The 25,314-nt window shown below is 44.9% G+C and overlaps 2 protein-coding genes across 5 annotated transcripts in view; both read right to left on the bottom strand.

Moving 5' to 3' along the window:
- The window catches only part of ehbp1 (EH domain binding protein 1), a gene marked incomplete at its 3' end in the record, with an annotated part of 94,636 nt that overhangs the window by 1,650 nt on the left and 67,672 nt on the right, over window positions 1–25,314 (bottom strand). For all 4 annotated transcript variants that reach the window (XM_053436451.1, XM_053436452.1, XM_053436453.1 and 1 more), the window contains 7 exon segments: window positions 863–963; window positions 1,399–1,537; window positions 5,154–5,308; window positions 9,796–9,946; window positions 21,800–21,946; window positions 22,108–22,149; window positions 23,606–24,415. In XM_053436451.1, coding sequence (XP_053292426.1) covers window positions 863–963; window positions 1,399–1,537; window positions 5,154–5,308; window positions 9,796–9,946; window positions 21,800–21,946; window positions 22,108–22,149; window positions 23,606–24,415 — 1,545 coding nt within the window.
- LOC128453522 (malate dehydrogenase, cytoplasmic) overlaps window positions 1–25,314 on the bottom strand; it is a 116,992-nt gene that overhangs the window by 65,717 nt on the left and 25,961 nt on the right. The gene's annotated exons all lie outside the window — the stretch shown is intronic.

The raw sequence follows: 25,314 nt of genomic DNA, 5'->3' as shown, positions 1-25,314 counted from the left end.
TGAACACCCATTAACCCTGGGGCCCAGGCACTGGGAGGAGGAGGGTGTGTATGAGAGTGTGTGTGTGCGCATGGGACCGGGGTGGAGGGTGCAGGGTCGAGGGTAGGAGATGGCTGCCTGGGAAGAGAGATTCACCCCTTGGTCTCCAGCAGAACACACACACACACACACACACAGACACACTCTCAATGAAATAATAGCATTTATAGAGACACATGCTTTGTACGCACAAGTTCTAACATGGGCTGAGAAGAGGGTGTGTATGTATGTGTGTGTGTGGGCACTTGAAGGACACACACACATACACCTCTAAATGGCAGAGCAGCAGATATCTACCATTGTTATAATTAAAATGGCAGCCTGTTAGATCAATACCTAGATGCCTCTGCAGAGAAGAGAGGGAGAGTGTGAGCGTGTGAGAGGTGGACAAGGTGAAGAGGAGGAGGGAGATGTAAGAGTCCAGGGAGACGAGTCCTCTGACAGATTTATCTAAGACAAGACGGCGGAGACAGAGCGAGCTGACGAGCGGGAAATACAAAAGGCCACGAAGGTGACGAGACCTCCTGACCCCTCCTAAACTCTCCTCGTTTATTTGGCCATTCTTCTAAAGACTTGATCATCTGTCAATTACACAGGCTTCATTAGGCCGAGGCTTCACAGAAAGGAGTTGATCTAGGATATCGAAGAATAGACTTTGATGTCACATGTTGCAGGAGCACCCCCCTTTTCTCCTGAACCAGCAAACTGGTTGTTAAAAAGTTTTCCAGAACCATCTCCGAACCAGCATTAGCACCAGGTTCACCTTGTTGGGAAAGATTAATGTTTTGGAGACTTTGTTAAATATGAAAAGAACACAGCAAACCTCTTCTTCAAATGGTCTGCGAATATCAATCTCTGTCGGTGAACCTCTGTCCTCTTCAGCCTTCTTCAGATCCTCAGAAACAGACTTCTGCCTCTTCATCTCTGGAGGGATGAGCAGATGAACCAGGGTCAATAATCTTCTTTATGGTTCAAGGTAAAATGCACATCGATGTAAAGGAGTTCATACTAAGTTGTCAGATAATGTCTGAATGTTATTTAAATGTTAAAATTCTCCTGTTGCAACAAACTACCTGAGAGTTTAATGTCTTCAGGTAAAAGGAGGAGTTTCTTCCAGGAGCTGGTTCCAGAGCAGCAGCCGGTGAACAGGTAAATAATGATGCAGTGTTTTTTAAGAACCTTTAAATGTCCGTACACGTCTCTCTGCCAGTTACCTGCTCTCAGGTGGGAACTGCATGTTGTGTGAGTGAAGAGTTGCTCTGTGCAAACAAACCTCCCTGGGTAAACAGTCTATGCATTGTTTATTCACTGCATACGTGTGTGTGTGTGTGTGTGTGTGTGTGTTGTAGCGTCACTCACCTGGTCTGCTCTCCACATACTGGCTGAAGGACTTCAGTTGGGTTTTGCGGACGGCAGAGTCCTTGTTGAAGACGACCGGGCTGCGCAGTCGCTCTGTCGCTCTGCGCAGCCGCTCTGCTCGCAGCTCCTCAGCGTTATTCTGTCAAACAGAGAGAAACGTGCATTCAGTCTCAACGAGCAAATTATATTTGAGTTCATTCAACGACTAATTGTGATCATATTGATCAAACTTCAAATTACTGACGTTTGAAAACAATGTCAGAGAAGAGTTTGCGCTCATCTTTTTATTCTGTGAGCTTCTACCTCAGATCTGCTCTCAAGCTTTTATTAAGGAGCTGATTCAGGGTTTCACAGCTGCTCTGGGATTATTGTGACCAAACACACACAAACTACTGCACATGAAAACATGTTGTGTCAGACGCACTGCTAAAATCTGGTGGAGGTTGATATATTAGCTACATTCATGAACACAGACACATATGCATGTGTGCGTGCGCGCAGACTTACACACAGACACACACACACACACACACACACAATCTCTTGCTCATGAGAGAGACAAAAAGGAAGCAATTAACTTGACTTTCAACAAACCCAGAGCCAGAAAATATATTCAGATTATGCAAAATGCAAAAAAACGCTATTGTTTTCAAAGTGAACATGTGTTAAAAAGCTCCACGCTCGCCTCGCTCACTATCAAGAAACCAGCGTGCAGGAATGTTTTATTACCAGTCCTCCCAATAAGCCAAGCCGAGTGGAAAAGAAACCGACTGGGGCTGAGATTGACGCCGCTGCAACGTTAATAAGACGGCGAAACGTGTAATAAAGTCGACAATTAGGGAAAACACGTTCCACTGCTCGAGACAGAGGGAGATAGTGAAGCGCAGCAGGGACGCCTAATAGAGACAGTGTGGGTGTGGAACCAGCTGTGGACGGGGAGTTGTTAGTTTAGCTTCAGATTATTGACTTTCAAACACAACGTCAGCAATTAGTCTGTTCTCGCCTTGTTCAGTCTATTAGTCTGTCAGATTCCACCGGCCCCTTAAAAAACCCCACGTCAAGTCAAAGGGAGGCTAAATTATTTATGAGGTGTTGTGTACAAAACGACCAATTAAAAGATTTTAAATCATAAAGCGAGAGCTGGGATTTAGGAAAAGCATTTTCTGTTTGTCTGGGTGCTGCCCTGCCGGTTGACACACACACACACACACACACACACACACACACACACAAACATAAACACACGCACACAATGTGGAAGAGCAGACTTTTTTTTTTTTACTTTAGCAGAACAATCACTTCAGTTTCCATCCTGATTTCATAGAGTTCTCGCTCTGTGTGAATTGGACGCTCTACTGAAGTCAGGATGACAGAGCGGCCTCGATGACAGACCTGGAAATGCATCAATCATCCCTCTGGCCTTTGTCTAACTTTGTATTTCCTCTGCATCATCTGTCCCACCAAATTACTTCAAATTACCCACTTTTGCTGTACGGTAAGTTGCTGAGGACACGAATCCATCAAGTGGCTGATTTTATGAATATTTAATATGTTTGTTTGTAGGAAAAGTGAAACAATCACTGCTAATTGGACGTCAAAGGATTTATTGGATTAATGTTGCTGTTCTTGTCATATTCTCATGATAAGGGTTTGGTATTTATTTTATATTTTTCAAGTTTATTGACTGGGAAGAAGTGCAAACCTTTGCAATATCTACAGTGAACTGGTTAATTTGACACCAGCGTAAATCCCAGAGGAGACTGATTAGGACCCGGAGGCTGTCGACCCAATTATTATTTATTGTTTAACTGTTGAGAATCTGACGAGAGGTTAAACAGCTGCAGGAAGAGAAACTGACGTCACATCACAACACAACTCGATGAACACAACAAAATGATGATGACCTTCAACTTCAACACTTTCTTAACAACTTAAAAACTAACTGGACAGTGTGTCCACCCCCCCCCCACACACACACAGAACACCTGCCCACTCTGCTCCCCTCCATCTTACTCTTTTTCACACTCTCTCTTTCTCTTATCTCTGTTATCATCACTGTGGTGAGCAGTGGCAGCAGTGATTCAGTGATTCTGCTGTGTGTGTGTGTGTGTGTGTGTGTCTGTGTGTCTGTGTGTGTGTGCGTGCGTGCGTGTGTGTGAATGCGCATGCAAGGTGCTGCGTGACTAATGTTGCAGTCTGCTGAGCGCCGCATGCCCTTATCGTCCACCACCGAGGCTGCGCATACACACAATTGCTAATGAGAGGGAGTGTGTGTGTGTGTGTGTGTGTGTGTGTGTTGCTGCAGGTCGTTCCACCTGCCTGAAGGACTTTTAAGATGTCCAATCCTCCTGGGACAAGACGGTGTATGATTTATATTTAAGGTAAACTGACGTGGGCACACACAGAAACACATTTATGTTCATGTGCAGCCACTGACTGTAAAAAGCCTATGAAGTAACTGATTTGTTTCAGGTGATTGTTATTTTAAGTTTATTTTAAGTTGGTGCATTTCTGTAAAAGGGTTTTACCTAAAATATAATAGTGTGATAGAGAGACTTTAGTTTTTTAGGGCTGTAAATGGAAAGTCAGGAGAATCAGCTCATGATTTTGTTTTAAGTTGCCGACATTGTTCAACAAACCGATTACACAACAGCAGATGAACTGTTTATTACAACATTTCATGATTCAGGACATAAGAGTTGTACCTGTTGCACCTTCAGATCTAAAATACAGACAATCAGGATTGTTAGCTTTGGCCCCAGAGGGGGTAATAAGTAGAGTATGATTATATGACGTAGATCATTAACTTATAATGACCATATTCTAAACAGAAAGCCAAACAGGTCTAAAACTTTAAAGATATTAACATGTGAGTGCTAAACATGTAGTCTGTTAGGGTTACATGTTGAACAGACACTGAGGTGATGGAGTTCTGAAGTAAGGTGGCAGGTGGGGACACTGAATGTACACACTTCTAGGTCTAGGTGAGATTTGGGCGTGAACCAAACGTCAATTCCATGTCTGTGAGGGTCAAGTGGTGACACATGCTCACGTGCACACTTACACACGTGCACACTCTTTTGGCCATAAAGGACTAAGCCTTTTAGGCTTTGAACACAAGAGGGTGTTTATGTGAATTGATGATCAAAGACACCCTGTGCTGCCATAAGCACAGAGGGTTTCTGCTTGTACTGACAACCACAGACACACACACATACACACACACACATGCACACAAACACTCACTTTACTCCTCTTGACATTCAAAATCAATTAACCAGATGTTATGACTGCCCGGCTGCGTTGTTGGCTCAATATTCACATCAGAAGGTATAGACACATGCAGCAGCAGTAACCCCCCCCGCTCCCCACCTATCTAGACACACGACAACTGTGTGAAAAGGTCACAGTCAATAGAGGGGACAGCTAGCATGTTATGAGGAGCATTACGATGCCACTGTGTGTGTGTGTGTATGTGTGTGTGTGTCGTGGCTTTAGACGGACTCATATGGACACAAGAGGGATAAACTACAGCCTCACATGAAGTGGTCCGACTAACTGATGTGTACACAGGGTCAGCCAGTTGACAACAGGGTCAATCGGACCTGATTGATTGGACTGACCCTTTGATGGTGTGGAGAGGAGCGGAGCGAGGGAGTGGGAGGGAACAGAGCGAGAGGGAGGTGGATAAAAGAAGAGAGGGATGGAGGGAAAAAGGGAAAGGAAGCTGCACAGTGAGTGTAAAGTGTGCGTACCTCCAGTCCTTCTGCAGGGCTGAGTGGAGAGGTGGAGGAGGCAGAGGGCGAGGATGAGGAGGAGGTGGAGGACGGGGACGAAGGGGAGGTGACTGGTCTCGGGCTGACGTCCACCAGCTTCTTCAGCTTCAGGTCCACGTGTCGACTGTTGGTACCTGGACAGAGACGGATCAGGGGGATGAGAACAGTCACTGTATAAAACAAAGACATTTAAACTGAACACAAACACACACAGACAAATATTTACAAAGTCAAAGAGGTGACAACTTACTTACTTTGCATTCATACACACAAACACACAACAAAACCATTGATAGGGAATATACACAAACACATGATTGGGAATGGATACGCACCATAGTATACTGAATATATATATTTATGTTTTTCTTTCTTTAACAATAATAATAATAACAATACTTCATGGATCTTAATGACAAATATTAGGGGGACTAATATCTATGTGTCTGCAATCTGGTGCAGCTTGATTGAATTAAAGTGGACTGTTGGGCCTCGGCAGAAAGAAGCTCTCTAATAACCGACTCATCTGTTTAACCCAAATTCCTCTCTTCCATTTCTCTTTCTCCTTTTCTTTCCTCCACCCAATGCTCTATCAACCCCTCTCTCTCTCTCTCTCTCTCTCTCTCTCTCTCTCTCTCTGCCTTCCAGTGGCCGTGTCCAGGTCTATTTTTGCAGGGACTGGTAACCACAGCCCCCCTGCCAGGCCAGACCACTGCACTGAGGAAGATGAAAGAACGGGAGGGCAACCGTTTCATGTGTCCTCTCCCACTAACACACACACACACACACACACACAGACACACACACACACAATGAATGCACACAGCTGCCAAACTGAGACACATAAAGAAACAAACATACAGACTCATTCGCTCAGGAAGCAAACGCACAGTAAACGAGTGAATGACCCGTGTTGCTGGAAAATTGCGGCAAAAACTGAGCATGTGTGTAGAATCAAGTGCGGAATCATTTATACTTTCATGATACAATCTCCACCGTCCGTTTCTTTCAAGACTAAATTAAAATTAGAAGCAACAAAGAACAAACACGGGAACGCGGCACGAGAGAGAAAACCACAAACAAATGGTGCAGAGATATTTCAGTTCAAAGCCGGAGGAACCGTTTGTCTGTTTTCATGTGTTTCTCTTTTCTCGCGCTCCCTCACTGTACTCACACCTATCTCACATCAGCAGGAAACTGAGGGAGCAAAATAATAATAATAAATAAATTAAACAGAAAACAAAGTAATTAGTTTACCTCTGAAGATTTGAGCAAATGCTTTCCTGAAGATATGATTTTTATTTGTCTGGGGAGCACTTTTCCGAATTTATTAATAACGACTTAAGGAACTTTGTAAAGAAGGAAAATTGGGTAAAAAAAAACAACAACAGTGAAGTAACTGGACTGTACTGGTTCCTCCAGTGTGTGAAGGACTGGTGGCTACAGAGCCAATAGGTCACAGAGGTCGGAGGGGAAGTGAGGAGATGATAATTCACAAACATGCACTGAAAGATGTGAACATGGATGATGGAAGAGAGATTTTAGTTAATGTGAAGGAGACAGACATGTGACAGTCGACCATGCAGCACCACACAGCTTCAGCCGCAGTCTTTACCCAGAGAGGTTAGCTCAGAGCCGGGGTTAGTAAGCTCCAGGGCCCCCTGGAAGCTGGAAGTGGCTGGTAGCAGGGCCTCCAGTGGCAGCGGGTTAGTAACCAGTGCAAATGGAGACGTGGCAGCAGCAACAGTGTCATCATCATCATCACCACCATCATCATCATCATCATCATCATCACCAACATGGGGCTTCTCCTCCTCAGCCCTCCCCTCTTCCTCATCCTCACCCCTGTCACCATCATCCTCATGATGATCCCTCACTCCGTCCAAAACATCTGTGGGTACGGAGCGGGACAGAGGGAAAGAGAAAGGAAAGGAGGAAGGGAGTGAGTCAGGGAGGAAGGAAATAAAAAAAAGAGGATTAGTGAAGGTGTTAGGAAGGAGGCGAGGGAGAAGTAAAAAAGTGTTGGAGGAATAAAAGGTCAAAATGAAGAAGAAAGAAAAGCTTGGTTAGTTTGTGTTAACAGAAATCTGAAAACATGACACCTGACCTGGTTCAATAATAATCCCCCCCCCCCGCCCTGTCTTCATATCCCCTGTACATCATGTAACTGTTTCCCTGTTCCCAGGTTTATTTCTGCATTTACATTACATTTACTGCACTCATGGTGACCTTTGGAAAAAACAATACCAGTAACCAATCTAATATTGTTGTTGTAAAGTTAAATATGACACCTAAAAGGGGGTGGGGCAAAAAGCAGAGCTTGTTCCCAGCAGGAATGTTGTCCCTTTATCACACCTCGTCGTTCTGTGTGATCGGTATAAAGACCGAATGGGGGGGGGGGGGGGGGGGGGGGGGGGGCATCAATATGGCATCTATATCCGTATACGAGGGTTAGTTGGAATAGACACCAGCTCTATAAAGTGTTGCCTCTGATTCCATGACACCAACATGTTTTTTAAAACCACACACTGGTTCAGTTCAGTGTAAACAACCACATAACACAGCATAATGGTATTTACAGCAGCACTATGCTGGGATCTCTGTATACAGGGGGCTCAATAAAGCACATGTTTCATGAAGCTTCCTGAGGGGCTGAACAGATCAGTGCCTCTACATTGGGAACAAGAGAATAAACCAGTTAGAATAAACCCAAATGGAGACCTGAGCGGCTCCCGCTGCACGGATAACCCACCACGGATTAAAACAAAAACAATCAGTAAACAGCATCTGACATTCAAGCTCCCTCCTCTGCTATTTGCGACCTGGTGGGGAGCGGGGCCGAGAACAAAGAGGGAAGGAGAGAGAATCATACTAACTCTATTTCCTGTTAGGTTTTTTTTTTTCTTTCTAATTTGCTAGCTGCGACGTGGAGCGTGCTAGCGAGCGCCGTTCCTGCGTGGCGGGCTCGGGCCTAATTAATGGGAGGCCACGGTGATGGAGTTTGGAAAGTTTCTTTGCGGGCAGACACTTGGAGGGGGCAGCCTGAGCTGCAGTAAAGGACCGTGAATGGTGTTGAGGGGAGAGAGGGAGAGAGGGAGAGAGGGAAGGAGAGAGAGAGAGAGAGAGGGAGTGTGGGGGCTAGGATTAGCCGTTCTGCTCGGGAGGCCTTGTGTATCACAGCCCACAGCATTTCTCTCTCTCCTCTCTACCTCCTCCTCCTCCCTTGTTCCGTTCTTTCCTCCAACTCCATTTTTAATGAGACCAACAATTAGTCCAATTCAGAAAAGCTGAAAGAGCAACTAAATCAAGTGCTTCCCTCTGTGCGCCTCACTGTCGCCCTTCTGTCATCTCACCTTACACGTCGCTGATCGCACTTCTGGGTTCTAGGCTTTGTTTGAGTTTTGGACTTTTCATTGAGGAATACAAGTTATGACCTGTGAGACAAGGAGCTGGTGTTTGTCACTAAACTTCCCTCAACACAGATTATAAATGGCCGAGATCCAGACGAAGGGGATCGAGGAAAGTTGATTCTGGTTGTTAAAGTTCTGCTTTTAATCATAGATCTTGATGTAAGAAATCAGTCATATTCAAGGGACTTAGGTTTATGAATTTTGGATCTACCGCATTCAACTGTGGCTACGTGGGGGGGTTGGTCTTTGTTGTAAGAGGTCGACTTTTTCTTTTCTGAACTGTAACGGGCAGGTTTCTGTTTTCTTTCTATAAAATGTGTAACATATACACAACTCACAGAACAAAAGCTCACGTCTCAGTGTTTGTTCCGTCTTTTCTTATTGTGTTATGGATACTGCTCACTATTACACTATGCATTTTATCACCGCCTTTTCTACTTCTCACACTCTTTGTCCTCACCTGTCTACACTCTCACCTTCCACTAAGCACCCGATCAAACTGAGCAGTGCAACACAAAGAGAAGTGCTGAGGAATCTGAATCAAATGACAAGAGAGGCCTAATAATAGCCATTATCGTAATAACCCCAATTTCAAGGAAATGGAAAGCAGTGGGAAACGCACACGGCAGCATTTGCTTCCCCTGCAAGCCGTCATTAGAAGTGTTTGGTGTTTTGAACATAATTTGGTCGCACAATGTGTTGTGTTGATTAACAATTACTGGGTGAACAAGACAAGGGGGAAGTCACAGGGTAAACTGCTGCTCTGAATGTGAGGGTGGTGCTTTTTAGACCCACGGCTGTTGTCAAATGACATTTTGTTTTTCCTCTGAGGATTAGGCAGAACCCCTTTAGAGAGCATAATGGAAATGTGTGAGTCGTAGCATGTGTGCGTGAAGAAAGTGGGTATGTCAACAGCATGCTGGTGCGACTTTTCCTTTGTATCATAGTTAATGAGTATTAAGTGTTGGCGTGTGTGTGTGTTAATTGCGAAGCCTTTCACGATTCTGAAAGTGTGTTAGTGAGGAAAAAACTAAAGGGTGAACAGAGACGCTCTTTCCAAGTTTTTAATGTTTGTGTTTGAAGTTCTGACTTTGAATGTGGCCCTGTTCAAACCTGGTGTGAACATACATCTCGGGTAAAGCAACAACAAGAGAATACCTCATATGTGTGTGTGTGTGTGTGTGTGTGACACAGTGTGTGAGGGTACCGACCTCCAGCCGGGCTGCCCATGCTTCCCCTCCCTCTGTCGGTGCTGGACGGGTCCAGCGAGGTCATGTCGGACATCTTGACTCCGGACCGAGCCTCGGCTATCAGCTGCCGGGCTCGCTCTCTCAGCTGTCTCCGCCGCTCTGCATCCCGCTCCTGCACACACACACAGACACACAAATAAACACAAAAACATGAACAAAAGAAACAAAAGAAATTCACTCACCCCTGTTCAGGTGCAGGTAAATGTTATAAGATTCAGAGGGGGACAAAAACATGCGCACACACACACACACCATTTACTACAAATACAAAAAGTTTTGTTATCAAAATGGATGTACACACACACAAACACACAACACACACAAACACACACACACACACCCCATATTGGCACTAGACAGATACAGTATTGAGCCGTCACCATCAGAGTAATGGCAGAAATGCCATTTTCAGGGCAATCCAATCTGATTGTGCTGATAACACAGTCCCCCACACACACACTCGCCGAGCAGCGGGAAAACCTTGATGATGTCAATTGACAAACACTTAACTGATAAATACCCCCCCACACACAAACACACAAACACACAAACACACTCAGGCCACCAGATACACAAGATACACAAATATCCAAGAAAGGTACCTTAAAATAAAGTTTTAAACAAGACTGTCAAAATGTGACTTCCAGAAAATAAGGGACACAAAATACGACACAGGAACAGAGAGGAGGCAAAGTAATGAGGGAGGAAACTGTGAAACTGTTCAGGCTGTGTTGAGTTGTGATGTTTCTGAGACAGTCAGAGCTGCAGCGGTTGAGGCCACAAGGAGAAACTGGTTCTGAACGTCGCCTGCATGACAAGCGAAGTTACGAGGGACACAAACTAACACAAACTCGTCTTACACAACACAATCTAAGCACTAACAACACTTACACACTGAAAACTCCACCTTGCACACCCCCCGCCTCTCACAAATATACACAACCACATCCCACCCCAAGGGAGAGCGGAGCTGCATTTCTCTATCACCGCTCTCCCTCCCTGTGGTTTTCTGTTAATCAGCCTTCTCCATATTGAGAAAGGGGTTTTAGGGCTGGCCTACTGAAGCCGCCCATTTACCCATTAACAAAACAAGCAGCGCCCGCTAATGAGCTACATCTCTCCATTTCCATGTCAATTGTTTGCTTGTAGCCATTGTTAGGGCGGGACAATGGGGCTGTTTTGTAAATGACAGCAACCCTAATGCACTTTGTGTATGTGTGCATGTGTGTGTGTGTGTGTGAGAGAGAGAGAGAGAGAGCCCGAGGGGATGCCCACAGGGGAGGGGAACTCACCTTAGAGAGAAACTGGTAAAGACAGAGAGAGTGACAGAGCAGAGAGAGAGAGAGAGAGAGAGACAGAGAGAGAGATAAAGAGTGAGGGGATGAGCGAGAGCCAGCTTGTAGAAAAGCAGAGTTTCTAACACAACAACTCGTCTTTTCCAGCTCCCAGTCCGATTTGTTCCAGGAAACCAGCAGGACATTATGGTTGCTAAGTTGAATGAAAACCAGAGTTGGTATCCGTAAACCAGGAAACTTAATGTGTGTGGCACTTTTCTTAAAAAATCCAATTCCAATGAGGTCGACAAAACAAATGTACAGGTAAAAAACTTGAAAGAAGTTCTATAATAACGAAATCTGGGCAATTTTGTGAATTGTTAGAATCAAGATTCCATCAATATGATATTTAAAAGGAGAAGTCAACGACCACACCTTGATTGTCAGTAGTTGGGGCATAACACACTTATTACAGTGAGGTTGAGAGTTTAGTAAACTGCAGTTTAGGAAAACTATCTGAGCAGTGGAATTTTAGCTTTTATTTATGTTAGCTGAGCAAAGCACATGGAAGTTAATAATAATGCTATTATTAGACCTAAAGAAACCTAAGGACTAAAACAAACAAAATTCAGAATCTTGTAGAAAGAGGTCAGTGCTGTCTCTTCCTGAAATACATTTTAAAAGAAAAAGATCCAGAATAGTGTAATCGCGAGTTTGCAGCAAACTTTCATGATATAATAATTTCTCTCTCTCTTTATGGCTCCTGTTTTGTTTTTTCCTTTCTTTCAGTGGATCCTCACTTCAAAATGTCTTATTGCATTTCCTTGTGTTCATGAATTCAATATGATAAAGAGTAATGTCACTGATGGCCTTCTGGCTACAGACTGGTTCTGATATCCAATCTGGCCTTTACAGATATGGGAACAACTACCAGTTTAAATGTGCATTTGTATACATACATATTCACAGCACCCCCCCCAACACAACCCACTGCACTACTGTTGTCGGCCATTTTGGGGACAGGAAATAGGAAACTGACTTTGCCTATCCAGAGGCTAGGATTAACACTATAGACTATCTGACTAGCGCCTAGCTCGGCCCGCTACAAAGCCACTGATTAGAAAATAGGAGAATGTGGGGGGAGGAGGAGAGGAGGAAAGGAGGAGAGGAGGAAAGGAAAGGATTTTAATGTATAAAGGACAGAAATTATCTATGATCAAATCTTTCTGTGAAGAAAGTAAACTCGTGTAAATGTGTGAATGTTGGACAATGTTTCCTTTGCTAAAGAATTGTCTTAAGGTTTAAGAATTAAACTGATAATAAATGTTGTGGTTTTCCTTATCAAACTAAAAATACCGCAATGCTGTTGTTTGCCTCTGGCGCCCGGGGCAGTTTCTCTTTTCCAGATTCATGTGAGGTGACGTGACCTTTGACCAAACTCTACTCAGCTCGTGCCAAATCTCAAAGAGTTCCCTTGAAGAGTTCTTGAGATTTTACTTTCACAAGGTGAATGTGATTTGAGAGGGTGACCTTGACCATCAAATTCTAAACAGGGGTGTTCAGTTCATAGGGCAAAACATTTAAACAGCTTTTTGAGTTTGCAGTGATCTTGACCTTTGACCTTTGACCACCAAAGTCTAATCAATTCATATTTGAGTCCAAGTGAATATTTATACAAAATGTGAGAAAATGTCCCCAAGGTCTAAAGACATCGCGTTTACAAGGAAATAGTTATATTTTTGGAAATTGTCAAAAATATCGTTATTATTATAATTATTTTCTAGTATACATCAGGAATATTGGAGTAATTCATTACACTTGTCCATAATTGAAGACACGGTGAAGTAGCCTCACGGAGTTCTTGAAATGTCGCGTTCACAAGAATGGAACGAATGGAACGGACGGACGGACGGACTGAGGACAGTGAGACATTGTCTCCTGCCACTGGCTGTCTCCGGCGTGGAGACATAACAAGAACTCATCCATAACTCAGGTATTCAAGAACTGCCTTTTGGAAAACAAAACAATAATCAGGAGCAATTGGACAGCGCCCACAGAGAAAATGATTTTGAATACAATTGGCTGGATGTGGAGCGTCCATTATTTCGACACAACATTTAGGTCCCACTGAGAATGAGCACTGATCCAACTGTTATCAACACTGACATCGCAAATACAACTTACTATTTTTACTATTAAGTTATACCGGAACTTTCTGTCATCCCAGTGGTGATGAAATGCCCCCTAGTGGACATTAACTTGAGGATCAAAGCCCGGGCAGAAAGAGGAGGGAATCAGGAGTCAGCTGATGGTCAGTGGGTAGCACAGCTTCAAGAATAGAGACTCAGGAGGAGAAGATTTCAATGAAGACAGCCAGAACAATTGTGTACTGTGTCTTCCATTGACTGACTGGAGCCTCCAGGGGAAGCAGGGATAAACGGTTGAGTGCGAGGCGGAGGCAGGGGGCTCCTCTGTGGGCTTGGCGTCGGGGTGAGGACCCCTCTCCGCTCTGGAAGCTGTGTGTGAACAGGGGGAGAAGGTTGTCGCCTTGGATGCTCTTTTCTGGGCAAGGAGAAAGAGAGAGGGAGGGCACGCACCGGTGGTCATGTACAGAGACCTGGCGTGGGCATCGAGCAATGCCACACACACACACACACACACACTCACACAGGGATGAACACACAATCTCTATCTGAAAGGGTTTGCCAACCTCCCAGATAGCCAGCCAGTCTGGCAGCCAGTCATGCAGCTCCAGACATTTGTCATGACAGGCTAATTCACAGTCAAGAGGTGCTTTAGGTCTCTATCTGGTCCAGGCACACGCACACACACGCACACACACACACACACACACACACACACACACACACACACACAAACACAAACACACACAAATGATAGAGCTAAAGGAAACTCACACATACTCACGATGACATTGATTCAAAACAGAAACACACACAGTTGAGACACTTTCCTCACTTTGTTATTCTACTTAGCTTAATATTCACACTAGAGTAATACAATAATATAATTAATATAGCTTTTCTATTCTTTATATTTCTTTATCATTAAACCTACCATTTACATCTTAAATGTATTGAGTTAGTTAGTTCATAATTTACTTTTATTGTAGTTATAATTACTGTCATATGAATGCTGCTCTTTATTGCACCATGTGGGACCCAGGGTCAGGTTTGGGGACAAGACTGATGTGAAGAGATTTAGAGGAAGAAACCAAGCAATGGGATTTATGGGAAATGTGGTATTTCAATTTGGAGGCTAGCACAACATATTGCTGTTAATTTATTATCACCGATATTAGCGTTTCAAAACATATCATGTTCCAAATATAGAAATCCATCACTGTCAATACTCCTTCCTGCTCATATTTTGGTCAAAAGAGCAAGAGCGAGAGAGAGAGAGAGAGAGACGAAGAGGGAGAGAGAGGGAGGGAGGGAGAGAGAGGGAGAGGTGGGGGGGCTTATCGGCTGGCTCCAGACAGAGTGCACGGATCAATGGGCGTGCAAGGCCCACAGTGATCAATGCATTTGATAAAGAATTAAAGAAGAGCCACTGTACATGGCTATCAAAGAACTAGGACACGGCCTAATTATGATTCGACGGGTGCGTGCGCATGATAGGGGTCTGTGTGTGTGTGTGTGTGTGTGTGTGTGTGTGTGTGTGTGTGTGAGTGTGTGTGTGACGTGTACATAAATATAAATCTGTGAGATGTCCGTGTGGAAGTGGAATGGAAGCGTGGGTTGTCCACCTGTGTGTCAAAGACATAAAAGTGTGTGTGTTTGTGTGCAAAAGGAATGGGTCTGGGGAGTGGTGTTTATGAGCATGTGTGTGTGTGTGTAGAGCTGTTTTCAGACGTGACCTCCGGGTAGAGTTTCCTTTTCACACATGCAAAACGCAGAAGGAGGTTTTTCTGCACAGACGCGTTCACGACAGCAACAAATCAGCAGCCAGAGACAGGAAGTGACATGTTAACCCCACTGCGTAGATCACATGATTCAGAGATCACATAGAAGCATCATCATCAACGAGGATCTGCAGAGTCCCGTGCACGTTTGGAAAATGTGTTTAAAAAGTACTGTGCATGTGTGTGTAAATCAAGCTGATAATTGTAGAGCAAATAAACGTGTGTGTGTTTGACTTCTGAAGTTCTGTTTAACTGTGGCTTTACAATTGAATTTACAGTTTGTGTTGAGCAGTTTTTGTGTGTGTTTAACAAAGGGCACTTGTACAGTAGGACAGGTAGAACAGGTAAAGTGGAGACTATTCACACACTCACTGAAGTGTCAGAGGAGCTGGTCGGTGACAGGCGAGTAAGATGGGAAGGTTCTGCCCTTTAAATAGACAGGATAATTACTGTGGAGAGACGGAGAGAGAGGAAGGCACAGAAAGAAAAGAGGTAGAAAGAAAGACAGAGAACATGAGCTGAACTCTGGGACGGTGAGCGACAGAGAAACACAAGTAACCCGTCGCTGCACGACAAACTTTGTGAGTAAAGACGCACAGTGAGTGTGTGTGAAGGGGTTCCCTCTAAATAAAAGAAATCAAAAACTTTACTCGACTGTGATGACTAGATAAGGATCCATGAGCTCGGTCAATAAACGGGCTGATGTTGACTTTCTGCAGAGTGTGTGTGTGTGTGTGTGTGTGTGTGTGTGTGTGTGTGTGTGTGTGTGTGTGTGTGTGTGTGTGTGTGTGTGTGTGTGTGTGTGTGTGTGTCTGCCGATGAGTGACAAGAAACTGCCGCAGAGAAAATGTGTTGCCGTTAATAATTTGTTGACTATTCTGTTGTATCATGTTTGTATTAGCAAACCTCATAAGAAAAATGTTTGCTCATATTGTATGATACGCAATTTATTAGGGTTAGGGTTAGGGATCTCATATCATTATAATGAGTCCTGATGCTTATATCCTTTATTAGGACCTATTTTATTTTAACGATGTTGATTATTGTGACAGCGACACTTGATTTCTTCATTGTTTTAAAACAGAAATAAAGAACAAACAAGATAAACTTAACTCCACCTTCTTGTAGCATCAATATAACTAAGTTTTAAATCTTCAATTCCAATATCCAATTAGATATGTCACTTTTGAAACATCCATTCAGAAAATACGACACTGTTGTTTAGAGTAAGAAAGTAAAAAGTAAGAAATTCATTAACATCTTTCCTTCAGTAAAGTGAAAATGGATGGAAACTACAGGTGCTACTTGTGAAAAGGAATTGATGGAGACGGCAGCTGATGGAAGAGCCGCACAGTCTCCAGACCTAAACCCCCTGGAGCTGGTTTGAGAGGAACTGGAGGTGAAAGCTAAAATAAACTAAGTGTAACACAAGCAGCCTGAACAACGTTTTGTCCCCGTTACAGAACCAGTGACACTCAGTGTGTTCAGCTGCTGGAGAAGCCAAACATTCCAATGGGATTTAAAATCCCAGACTTTTTAATTTTATAATTCTTAATTTGTTTGATGCTTTTTCAGAAATCACGGAGACATTTTCGCAAGTGGAAGAGTGAGGTGCTCTTCAACTCGAGAGCAGTCATGTTAATCTGAACACATTTAAATATAAAACTAATGCTCCGGCCTATCACACAAGTGCACACCCACACATGGATGGAGTAATTAAACCTTCCACTCAAGCTAAAACAAAATCTTTAGCAAAGTGCTGGGATTAATATAATTTCATGTGAAATAAACATTAAAATATTCTCTCATCTGAGGAGTTCAGGCTTCATATTTTATTCATGCAAAGTGGCTTTGAGACGGAGAGAGAGATCAGAGTTGCAGTGTGGAGGTGAAGAACACTTCCACTTGGTCAAACGTGAACACAAGGCGTGTCATAACTTGAGGTGAGACGGAGGAGAGAGAGACAGAGGAGAACATGTGTTCAGACATGTGTTCAGACATGTGTGTATCACAGCTCTCCTCTGTGATGGCTTGATCAGCTCCGAGTGACGCAACTGAGAGAGCTGTCTCTCTCTTTCTCGTTACACACACACACACACACACACACAATTTAGAGGTTCACTTTGATCTCCACTCCAGCCAATTCAGCCACGACACATACTCACACACTCTAAGACCAGTGCACACACACACACACACACACAGACACACACAGCCCAAAGAAACTCCCCGGCAAACTATTTAGTTTCATTAAGGGCACATTCTTCAAAAAGAAAAGAGAGAGCAAGAGAAAAAAGGGGAGGGTGGAGGGGGTGGAGGAGGAGGAAGAGGAAGAAGAGAGAGTGAGAGAGAGTGAGAGAGTGAGAGAGAGAGCTGGAAGAAGAAAGGGACAAGCAGCCACATTAAAATGAGACCTGGAGAAACACTATTACTGACGGGAGGAAGTTGAAAAGGAGCGAGGACAGAAAGACGAGGAGGAGGAGGAGGAGTTAAGGAGAGTGCGAGAGGACATACTTACAATTTGAAGATAGACAAATTGTCTTTATGCAGTGAGATTATGGAATGATTTACAGGATTATATGAGATTACATGCATTCCATTTCTTTTCCAGAACACTGCTCCTGTTTCTTTGTTGTGATTGGTTCGCTGCCTGAATGAAACCTGCATGACACATTTTAAAGTTCAGAGCCAACAACCTACAACATGTTGTCTGTTAAAGTGTTATTATAAATTAAATGTTTTTCCATAATCACTTAGAATAAATGTAATACAATCGAAATAACACACATTTTTAATGTAGTCAAGGTTCAGACAGAGAGCTGAGACTTGACATTAAGGAAGGAAGGGAATAAGGATGAAAGGAAGGGAGGAAGGGAGAAAGGGAGTTGAATAGGGAGGAGTTAAGGAAAGAAGTAAGATCGGAATCAGGGAAGGTGGGAAGGAGGGGAGGGAGGGAGGAGAGAAGGAGTCAAGGAAGAGAGAAAGGGAGTAGCAACTAGGAAAGAAAGAACTGCAGCGGAGTCCGGATCAAAGTGCAGACGGCAAATGGGAGCAGATGACAACACCCACAGGTCACAACAGCAGAGACGCAGGAGACCCCCCCCACTCCAGAGAGGAAGAGAGGGAGCAAAGGAGGAGGAGGAGGAGGAGGAGGAGGAGGAGGAGGAGGAGGAAGAGGAGGAAGGGGAGGGGGAGGTAGGGGTGCTGGTCGGCAAAAATCAAACAGGACCCAATTATAGGAATCACAACGAGTCAGTGAGCAGGGGAACTCTCTCTACCTGGAAAACACCAAGGCATGTGTGTGTGTGTGTGTGTGTGTGTGTGTGTGTGTGTGTGCACTCTACACCCCCCCCACACGCACACAACTGTTCAAAAGAATGCTAAAGTGCACAGGTGCCACATACGTGCACACACACACATTTTTGCTTTACAGAAATATAGACAGATGCACACAGGAGCACGTGCTTGTGCGTCCACATGCACACACACAACACAAAAAGACACACTTCTCCCAAAACCTGGTGTGGATCCTGATAATTAGCCTGGCCAGGCCGCTGTGAAATTACTGTTCTCATCTGCTAATGGATGAAAAGACCTGAAGCGAATAGACACAGACGTGCACACACACACACAGACACACACACATACACTTCTCCATTAAAATAATACCAGTGGGAACGAGTAGAAAACTAAAAGTAAAAAAGTGGAATAAAATAGGAGAATAAAGTCCTGGCCCTACATATTTTAGGGAAGCTCATTAATTACCCATCTGGCTGCAGTGAGGGTGGGGGGTGGTGACATTACAACATTACAAGACATCAGCACTGTGACTACTGATATGTTTGGAAGGCCACCTATGAGGAGAACGAGGAGGGGGGGCGGTGGGGCTTGAAAATAATTAGTACGACTGCTCGTCCGTCAGAGATCACAGGGACGAGGACGGCCGACAAGACAAGAGGAGGAGAAGAGGAGGAGAAGAAGAGGAGAAGAAGAGAAACAGAACGAGAAACGTGACAAACAAACCCGAGGGATGAGTAAGAAAATGGTTCTGAAAAGAAAGAGAGAGCGACAGAGAGGGATGAGGAGGAGAGGAAAGTGAACCTGTGACCTTACATGAAAGAACCAGTCACTGTGGGCTACAATTAGGGATGGCAGGAGGGAGAGCATAGGTCAAGAGAACAGGGCTAACACACAGACACACACACACACACACACAGACACACACACACACACACACACACAGACAGACACACACACACACACACACGCACACACACACTTGTTTTTCCCTGAGTACAGACCTGAGAAGTGTAGAAAATAAAACCAGCCTAACCAATCTGAATAGTTTCAACATTTATGTCCGGACCCAGCTCGTCTTACCAGTGATTAACAATGACCTTGGATTATTAATATGATTATCAAGTAACCTTTTAATAGTATGTAATAGTAATTTATATTTTATTATCTTTATTAGGTTAATTTATACTTAATTTCATTGTATTTTTGTACAATACAATGACAACGGGTTTATATTCTCTCTTGACTCATGAGAGGCAGCTTTCTGTTCTTATATTGTAATTATAGCTTTTTAAAAAATCATATTTTACATTATTAAATTAATATTATTTTAGCGTCGTCTGTCATTGTGACGCACTTTGAACAGCACTAACCTGAATGACTGATACTAAACAAATACAGTTTAATACATTGATTGATTATGGTTAATAGCTGATTTGTTATGTGATTTTAACGCTACATCCCTACAACAGCAAACAAAGCCCCCCCCCCCCCGCTCCCTCTGCCTGAATCATTCTATTGCAGGCACATTAGCCACTTCCCTGGAAGAATGCAGCCCGCTTTAATTGAATTAAATTATACCTTATGCATGCTAAACCGCAAAGCACCTACTTAGACGGATAGAGAGTTAAATGGGAACGGCTTGGGCCTCTCCAGCTGATAACATAGGGCACGCAGACACACACACACACACACACACACACACACACTCACACTAATCAAAACAAGACATCAAGTAATCTAATCTGAATCACTAACAATTATCAGCACGTTGGCCTCAGGGCCAGTCGTCTTTCTTTGATCAATGTCTTCTATTAAAAAAAGTGTAAACAATTCAATATCTCCCTCTTACCCCTCCTCCGTACACTCCGTCCCTTAAGCATGGGAGAAGTGTGTGTGTGTCTGTGTGTGTGTGTGTGTGTGCAGGGAGGTTATTAACCAATTGTCCTTGGAAATGAGTAAGGAAATCAGGAGGAGAGAGAGAGAGAGAGAGAGAGAGAGAGAGAGAGAGAGAGAGAGAGAGAGAGAGAGAGAGAGAGAGAGAGAGAGAGAGAGGGGAGACGGCTCTAAGGAGCTAATCTAAGTGAAGTCGGCCATCTTGCTGCACAACAAGGAACAGAAGAGGAACCTTTATTGTAGCAAAGGAAAATATTTATCAGAGATGCAACAGCTTTGAAAAAACTCTTTTAATTTTCTTTCTGCCTCTGAAGACTTTTAAAGCCACCAGTCCTTGGAAGCTCCTCATTTATTTCCTTAGATTATGGTGGAATGGTTATTGCTGTGGCGTGAACACACATTTGCAGGCGTGCACAAACACAAACAACAAACACACACACACATAGTGAAAAGCATCTAATTCAAGGGCATATTTCTCTTTAAGGATCCAGGCAGCAGACGCAGGCGCAGGCGGCTGCTGCCTTTTAGATATTTCATTACCAAAAGGTATTTATTTCATTTTACCCTAAAATCCCTCGTCGTCACAATTCTCAAAAGACAGATTTTCCTCTAACCCCCTCTTTTCCTTTCTCTGAGACATTTGGAAAACGTCAGTGAGGATTTGACCAGGCCTCTTTCCCAGAGTAACTGCTGGTCCATCAGCGTGCCTGCCCCCCCCTTCCAACACCCAGTATATTATGTTCAGTGGAGCGTGCTGGGTTCAGAGCTGGCAATTTCACTCGCGTCTTCTCTAGTCTAGTTTGCTCCGCTACAGTGATTCTCGCTCCCACTTCCTTTACCACGAATGTACTTTTGCTGACAGGTGTTTGTGTACAACATTTACTTAGTGTTCCAGGGGAAAGTGAGGGAGCAGCACATTCTGTCGGGATGTCGTTAAAAACTGTGCAGAGTCGAGATGACCAAAGAGAGAGAGAGAGAGAGAGGATGGAAAGTGTTGAAGGAGAGAAGAGGGAGAGGCTGGAGGAGTCCGTCCACGTTTTAGTTTCTCTCACTGACACGTTCGGGTTGCCGTCCATAAGAGAGTCTCACAGCAGGAGTTAATAAGAAAAAGTCTCTCGCTCTCAAAGCCTTCTCATGACGGCTTTACCACAGTGGACCCACAGAGGATGAGACAGGTTGGACGAGGCTTTTCCAGAATGCTGCACGTGGAGCGAGCAGCAAATACAGAGCTGTGGAAGTGACACGAGGGGGTTGAAGAGGGATGATGGCCACTGTAGGAGGTGTTCCTGCAACACACAGGTGATGCTGCTCACTCCAGTGCATGGAGACAAGAGGCTGAAAGTAGGGGGGGGGGGAAGGAGAGAGAGACCTGCCCCGTCCTCAGGAGCCAGGCTGATCCACACTGGGCACAAAATCAACCTGATCTGTTTGTAGTGTTTCAAAACAGAGGGTATCATTCTAAAGAACACCAAAGAAATGAATTCACACACACACACACACACACACACACACACACACACACACACACACACACACCAACACACACACGCACACGCACACTACTTTGACTTACATCGCAGACAGTCGTGGTCCTGGTCGGAGCCGTCAGGGCGGAGCTGGGAGCGTTCTTGTTGCCGGTCTTCATGGCAGCGTCTCGGCGGGCCTGTTCCAGGAGGAGGCGGGCTCTCTCCTTCAGCTCCTCTTGACGAGACAGAACCTTCTGTGAGGAAAATAAAAAATAAAACATGATCAGATAAAACCCTGCTGGAGTTCACTTCCTTTAAAACTGACATCGACGAGCTCTATAAGTTGTTGTAAACTTTCTTTTAGAGGATATAATACATATTGTTAACGTTACAGAATCTTAAAGAATGAACTGACCTTCTCAGCCGGAGGACTTGACACAGCTGCAGGCGTTGGCTCCTTTAAAAACAGAAAACACATTATCTACAGGTATTCAGGCAAATGTCAAAGGTTCCTCTCGATAACGTTGCTTTTATGGAAGATTCTTCACATTTAAACTGACTCTGTGATGCCTAAACAATTGACATATCACAAATTGATATATATTGGAATTTTTCCCTTTCAGTAGGAGGATATATACAGAGCCTACAGTCATCCGTTAAGGCCCAGTTCACTAGCTGGGCCCGGTGGTGTGGAGAGTGACGGCTTAGACGAGAAAGCAAGAAAAATAATAAATAAAACCTAGCTTAGGGTTTTATCTGCAGGTTAATCCTGGCTGTGATATAAAGAAGTGCAAACAGGGCTTTTACATTTGGATTAGACCGAGGAATATTACAGTCACGCTGTTAATAAGACTAAAACATGTTTATCCTTTCAACAAGTCAAATCGGGCCTGGGTGCAGCCGAGGAGGCCTCCCGCTAACTAGATAAGAGCAGATCAAAACAGGGTGTCATAGCTGTCATAACCCCCCCCCCCCGCGGGCCCCCGCCTGCCCCGTGACCTTTTGACTTGTAAACAGGAAGCTGTAATCTGCGGTTCACCAACACAGCGGCGATGCGATGCAGTGTGTGTTTGTCTCTGAGTGTGTGTTTGTCTCTGAGTGTGTGCACACAGGAGCGTGTGAGAGACGAGGTGTGTGCTCGTCGCCACGCCTGAGCGAGCACGGCGCCAGCTGCCATCAACTGAAGGGATGAGAAATATAATGAAAAATATAATGAAATGTCAAAGCAGGGGGTTCTCCCGGCTGCCGTCTATAGTCGCCACAGGTTAACGGCCCGGCCCCGATGCGTCTGGGTCTCGGCAAAGCGACAGGTGACGACAACATCTAATGCAGAACGGGAAACGTTCGGTCGGTCATCTCCGCAGCGGCGTCAGCGAGGTCGGGATTTGAAGCTTAGCGAGCGCCGGGAGGGAATGAGTGTTCACCGAGGCCTCTGTCTTATGACTGATGTAACTGTGGAAGTTTCAATCAGAGCCCGGGTGGATAAAAAACCTGAACAATCCATTTAGGAGACAGGCTGGTGTTCACAGGAAGACGCTGCTGGAATCTTAATTCTTGACTTAGGATGAGTCGACATCACAGAGGTTGTTTAAGGTGCAGGAAGATTATTACACGTGAGTTAGTTTGATTCATTTCTTACAAATCTTTGAAGGACTTGTTTGTGAATATTCAAAACACTGGAAATCAACAACTTCTTTTTAAGATAGATATAAGGTCACAGCTTCAGTATATTGTTTCCCACAGGTGGAAAATGTATTTTATCATATAGTTCAGCATATTTTTTGATATTTTCTATATTTCCTTTGTCAATCTTTATTAGAGGCATAATTTGATTTGAGGACGACATCCTCGTATTTTCAATGTGCTTCTGCATCTTGACTGATCAGAGAGTTGTTACTGCTTGGGGTGTTTACCTGTTTGGGAGGCGTGTCTGTGTGGTTGACGGCGGGGGGGCAGGTGTCTGAGGCGGGCTCGGACTCAGAGTGACGCAGGCTCGCCCTCTTCTTCTTGATGAGGTCTGCGTCCCTGTTGTAGGAGAAGCCCAGTTTCTGGTGGGGGGGTGAGGAGGGGACCCCTCTCCTGGTCGGAGACGCCGGTTCAGTACCCCCCTCCTGTCTCTCCTCTCCCACCTCCTTCTGCTGTCGCTCCTTCTCCATCTCTCTCTCCACCCTCTGCGGGAGCTCACTAATGTCTAAAGTGTTCGCTTTGAGCAGCTGCCCCCGGTCCTCGGAGCCGGGCGGCGAGGCGTGGGTGGAGCCCGTGGCTGCGGTGGGTAATACTGTGCGTGGTGATGGGACAGGAGGTGACGACTCCAGATGCCCTGCTGTCGACAAGCTGGCCGACACAGCTGCTACACCAGCCTTCCAACCCGGCTCCGGTGCTTCCTCCTCTGGAGCTTTAGTGCCGTTGGACTCGGAGGTAGCAGCACCAGCAGCCCCCGGCGGCTCAGAGGACGCCGGGCGCGGCTGCACTTCGCTGAGTTCGGCATAAAACTTGTCCTGACCTATGGAGGCGTTGGTGTCGGTCTCGAAGTCGCCCACTTTGTACGTGCTGCGGTTGCTGTTGGCCTCGATCTGCACCACGTTGAGCTCCTCGCCGGAGAAGTGGGCGCGGATCTGGTACAGGTAGGTCATCACCGTCAGCTTGTCGGGGATAGCCAGCAGCACCATGTCAGACGGCTCCAGGAGGCGGGAGATGCCCAGGTTCGCAAACACATCATACGCCTGCGTACACAAAAAATCAAGACACAAAAGGTGACACAATTAAAGATTCATCGAATAAAGCAAAGTAACGGAATTCTGAATATGCTGCATTGAGAGAGGAACACAGGATGGATGTGGGGGGGCAGTAGTCTGGTCTCTGGTTGTGTTTGGTGCTCGGTGTTGTGTTGTGTTGCACGGACGATCCACCAGTGTAGGGGTTCACGTGTGTGTCTGTGTGCGAGACACCTTTGGCATGACTGCTGACAGGTCATGTCAGGGATGGTTGTCCCCGATAAGAGACGCAGATACCCCAAGACAGAGCTCTAATCCCAAAGTGTGTGTGCGTGTGTGCTTATCGCCCCCCCGCATCAACCTGCCCACGCTCTCCATCACGCGTGTAATTGGTCTGATTAGAGTTTGATGAGAAAATACAGGTTTGATTATCAAGCGACACACGAAACCCAATCCCCCATCACCAGATAGACTGAGAGAGACAGAGAGGGAAGGGATGAAAACTATTATCGCAGCCAATGACAGGTAAATAAATAGATTAACACCGCACACACACACAGACACACACACACACACACACACACAAACCCATCTCTCCCTGGTATCACAGCTTGTATCTGGCCTGCTTGATAGTGTTGATCAAATCCCAACCTGTTGCGGTGCTGGTTTGTTTCACTGCCTCTGCAGATATCTCCAGTCCATCACTCTCGTCCTCTTTCTCTCCGTCTCCCTCGCTGACTTCCAAACACCCCTCCATGTTTTTCAACTTTTATTTATCCACGGATTGTTTTGAAGAGCGTGCTCCTGCTCCCCCCCCCCTTCATATGTTGTTATTTATCCAGGGACGGGGTCTATTGAGGATCTATGATTTTTCATTAAGTCCCTGCTTTGCATTCATCCATTAGATG

This window comes from Pleuronectes platessa, chromosome 12 (assembly GCF_947347685.1).
Source record: "Pleuronectes platessa chromosome 12, fPlePla1.1, whole genome shotgun sequence".
NCBI classification, from domain to species: Eukaryota; Metazoa; Chordata; class Actinopteri; order Pleuronectiformes; family Pleuronectidae; genus Pleuronectes; species Pleuronectes platessa.
This window is presented reverse-complemented; position numbering and strand designations above follow the sequence as displayed.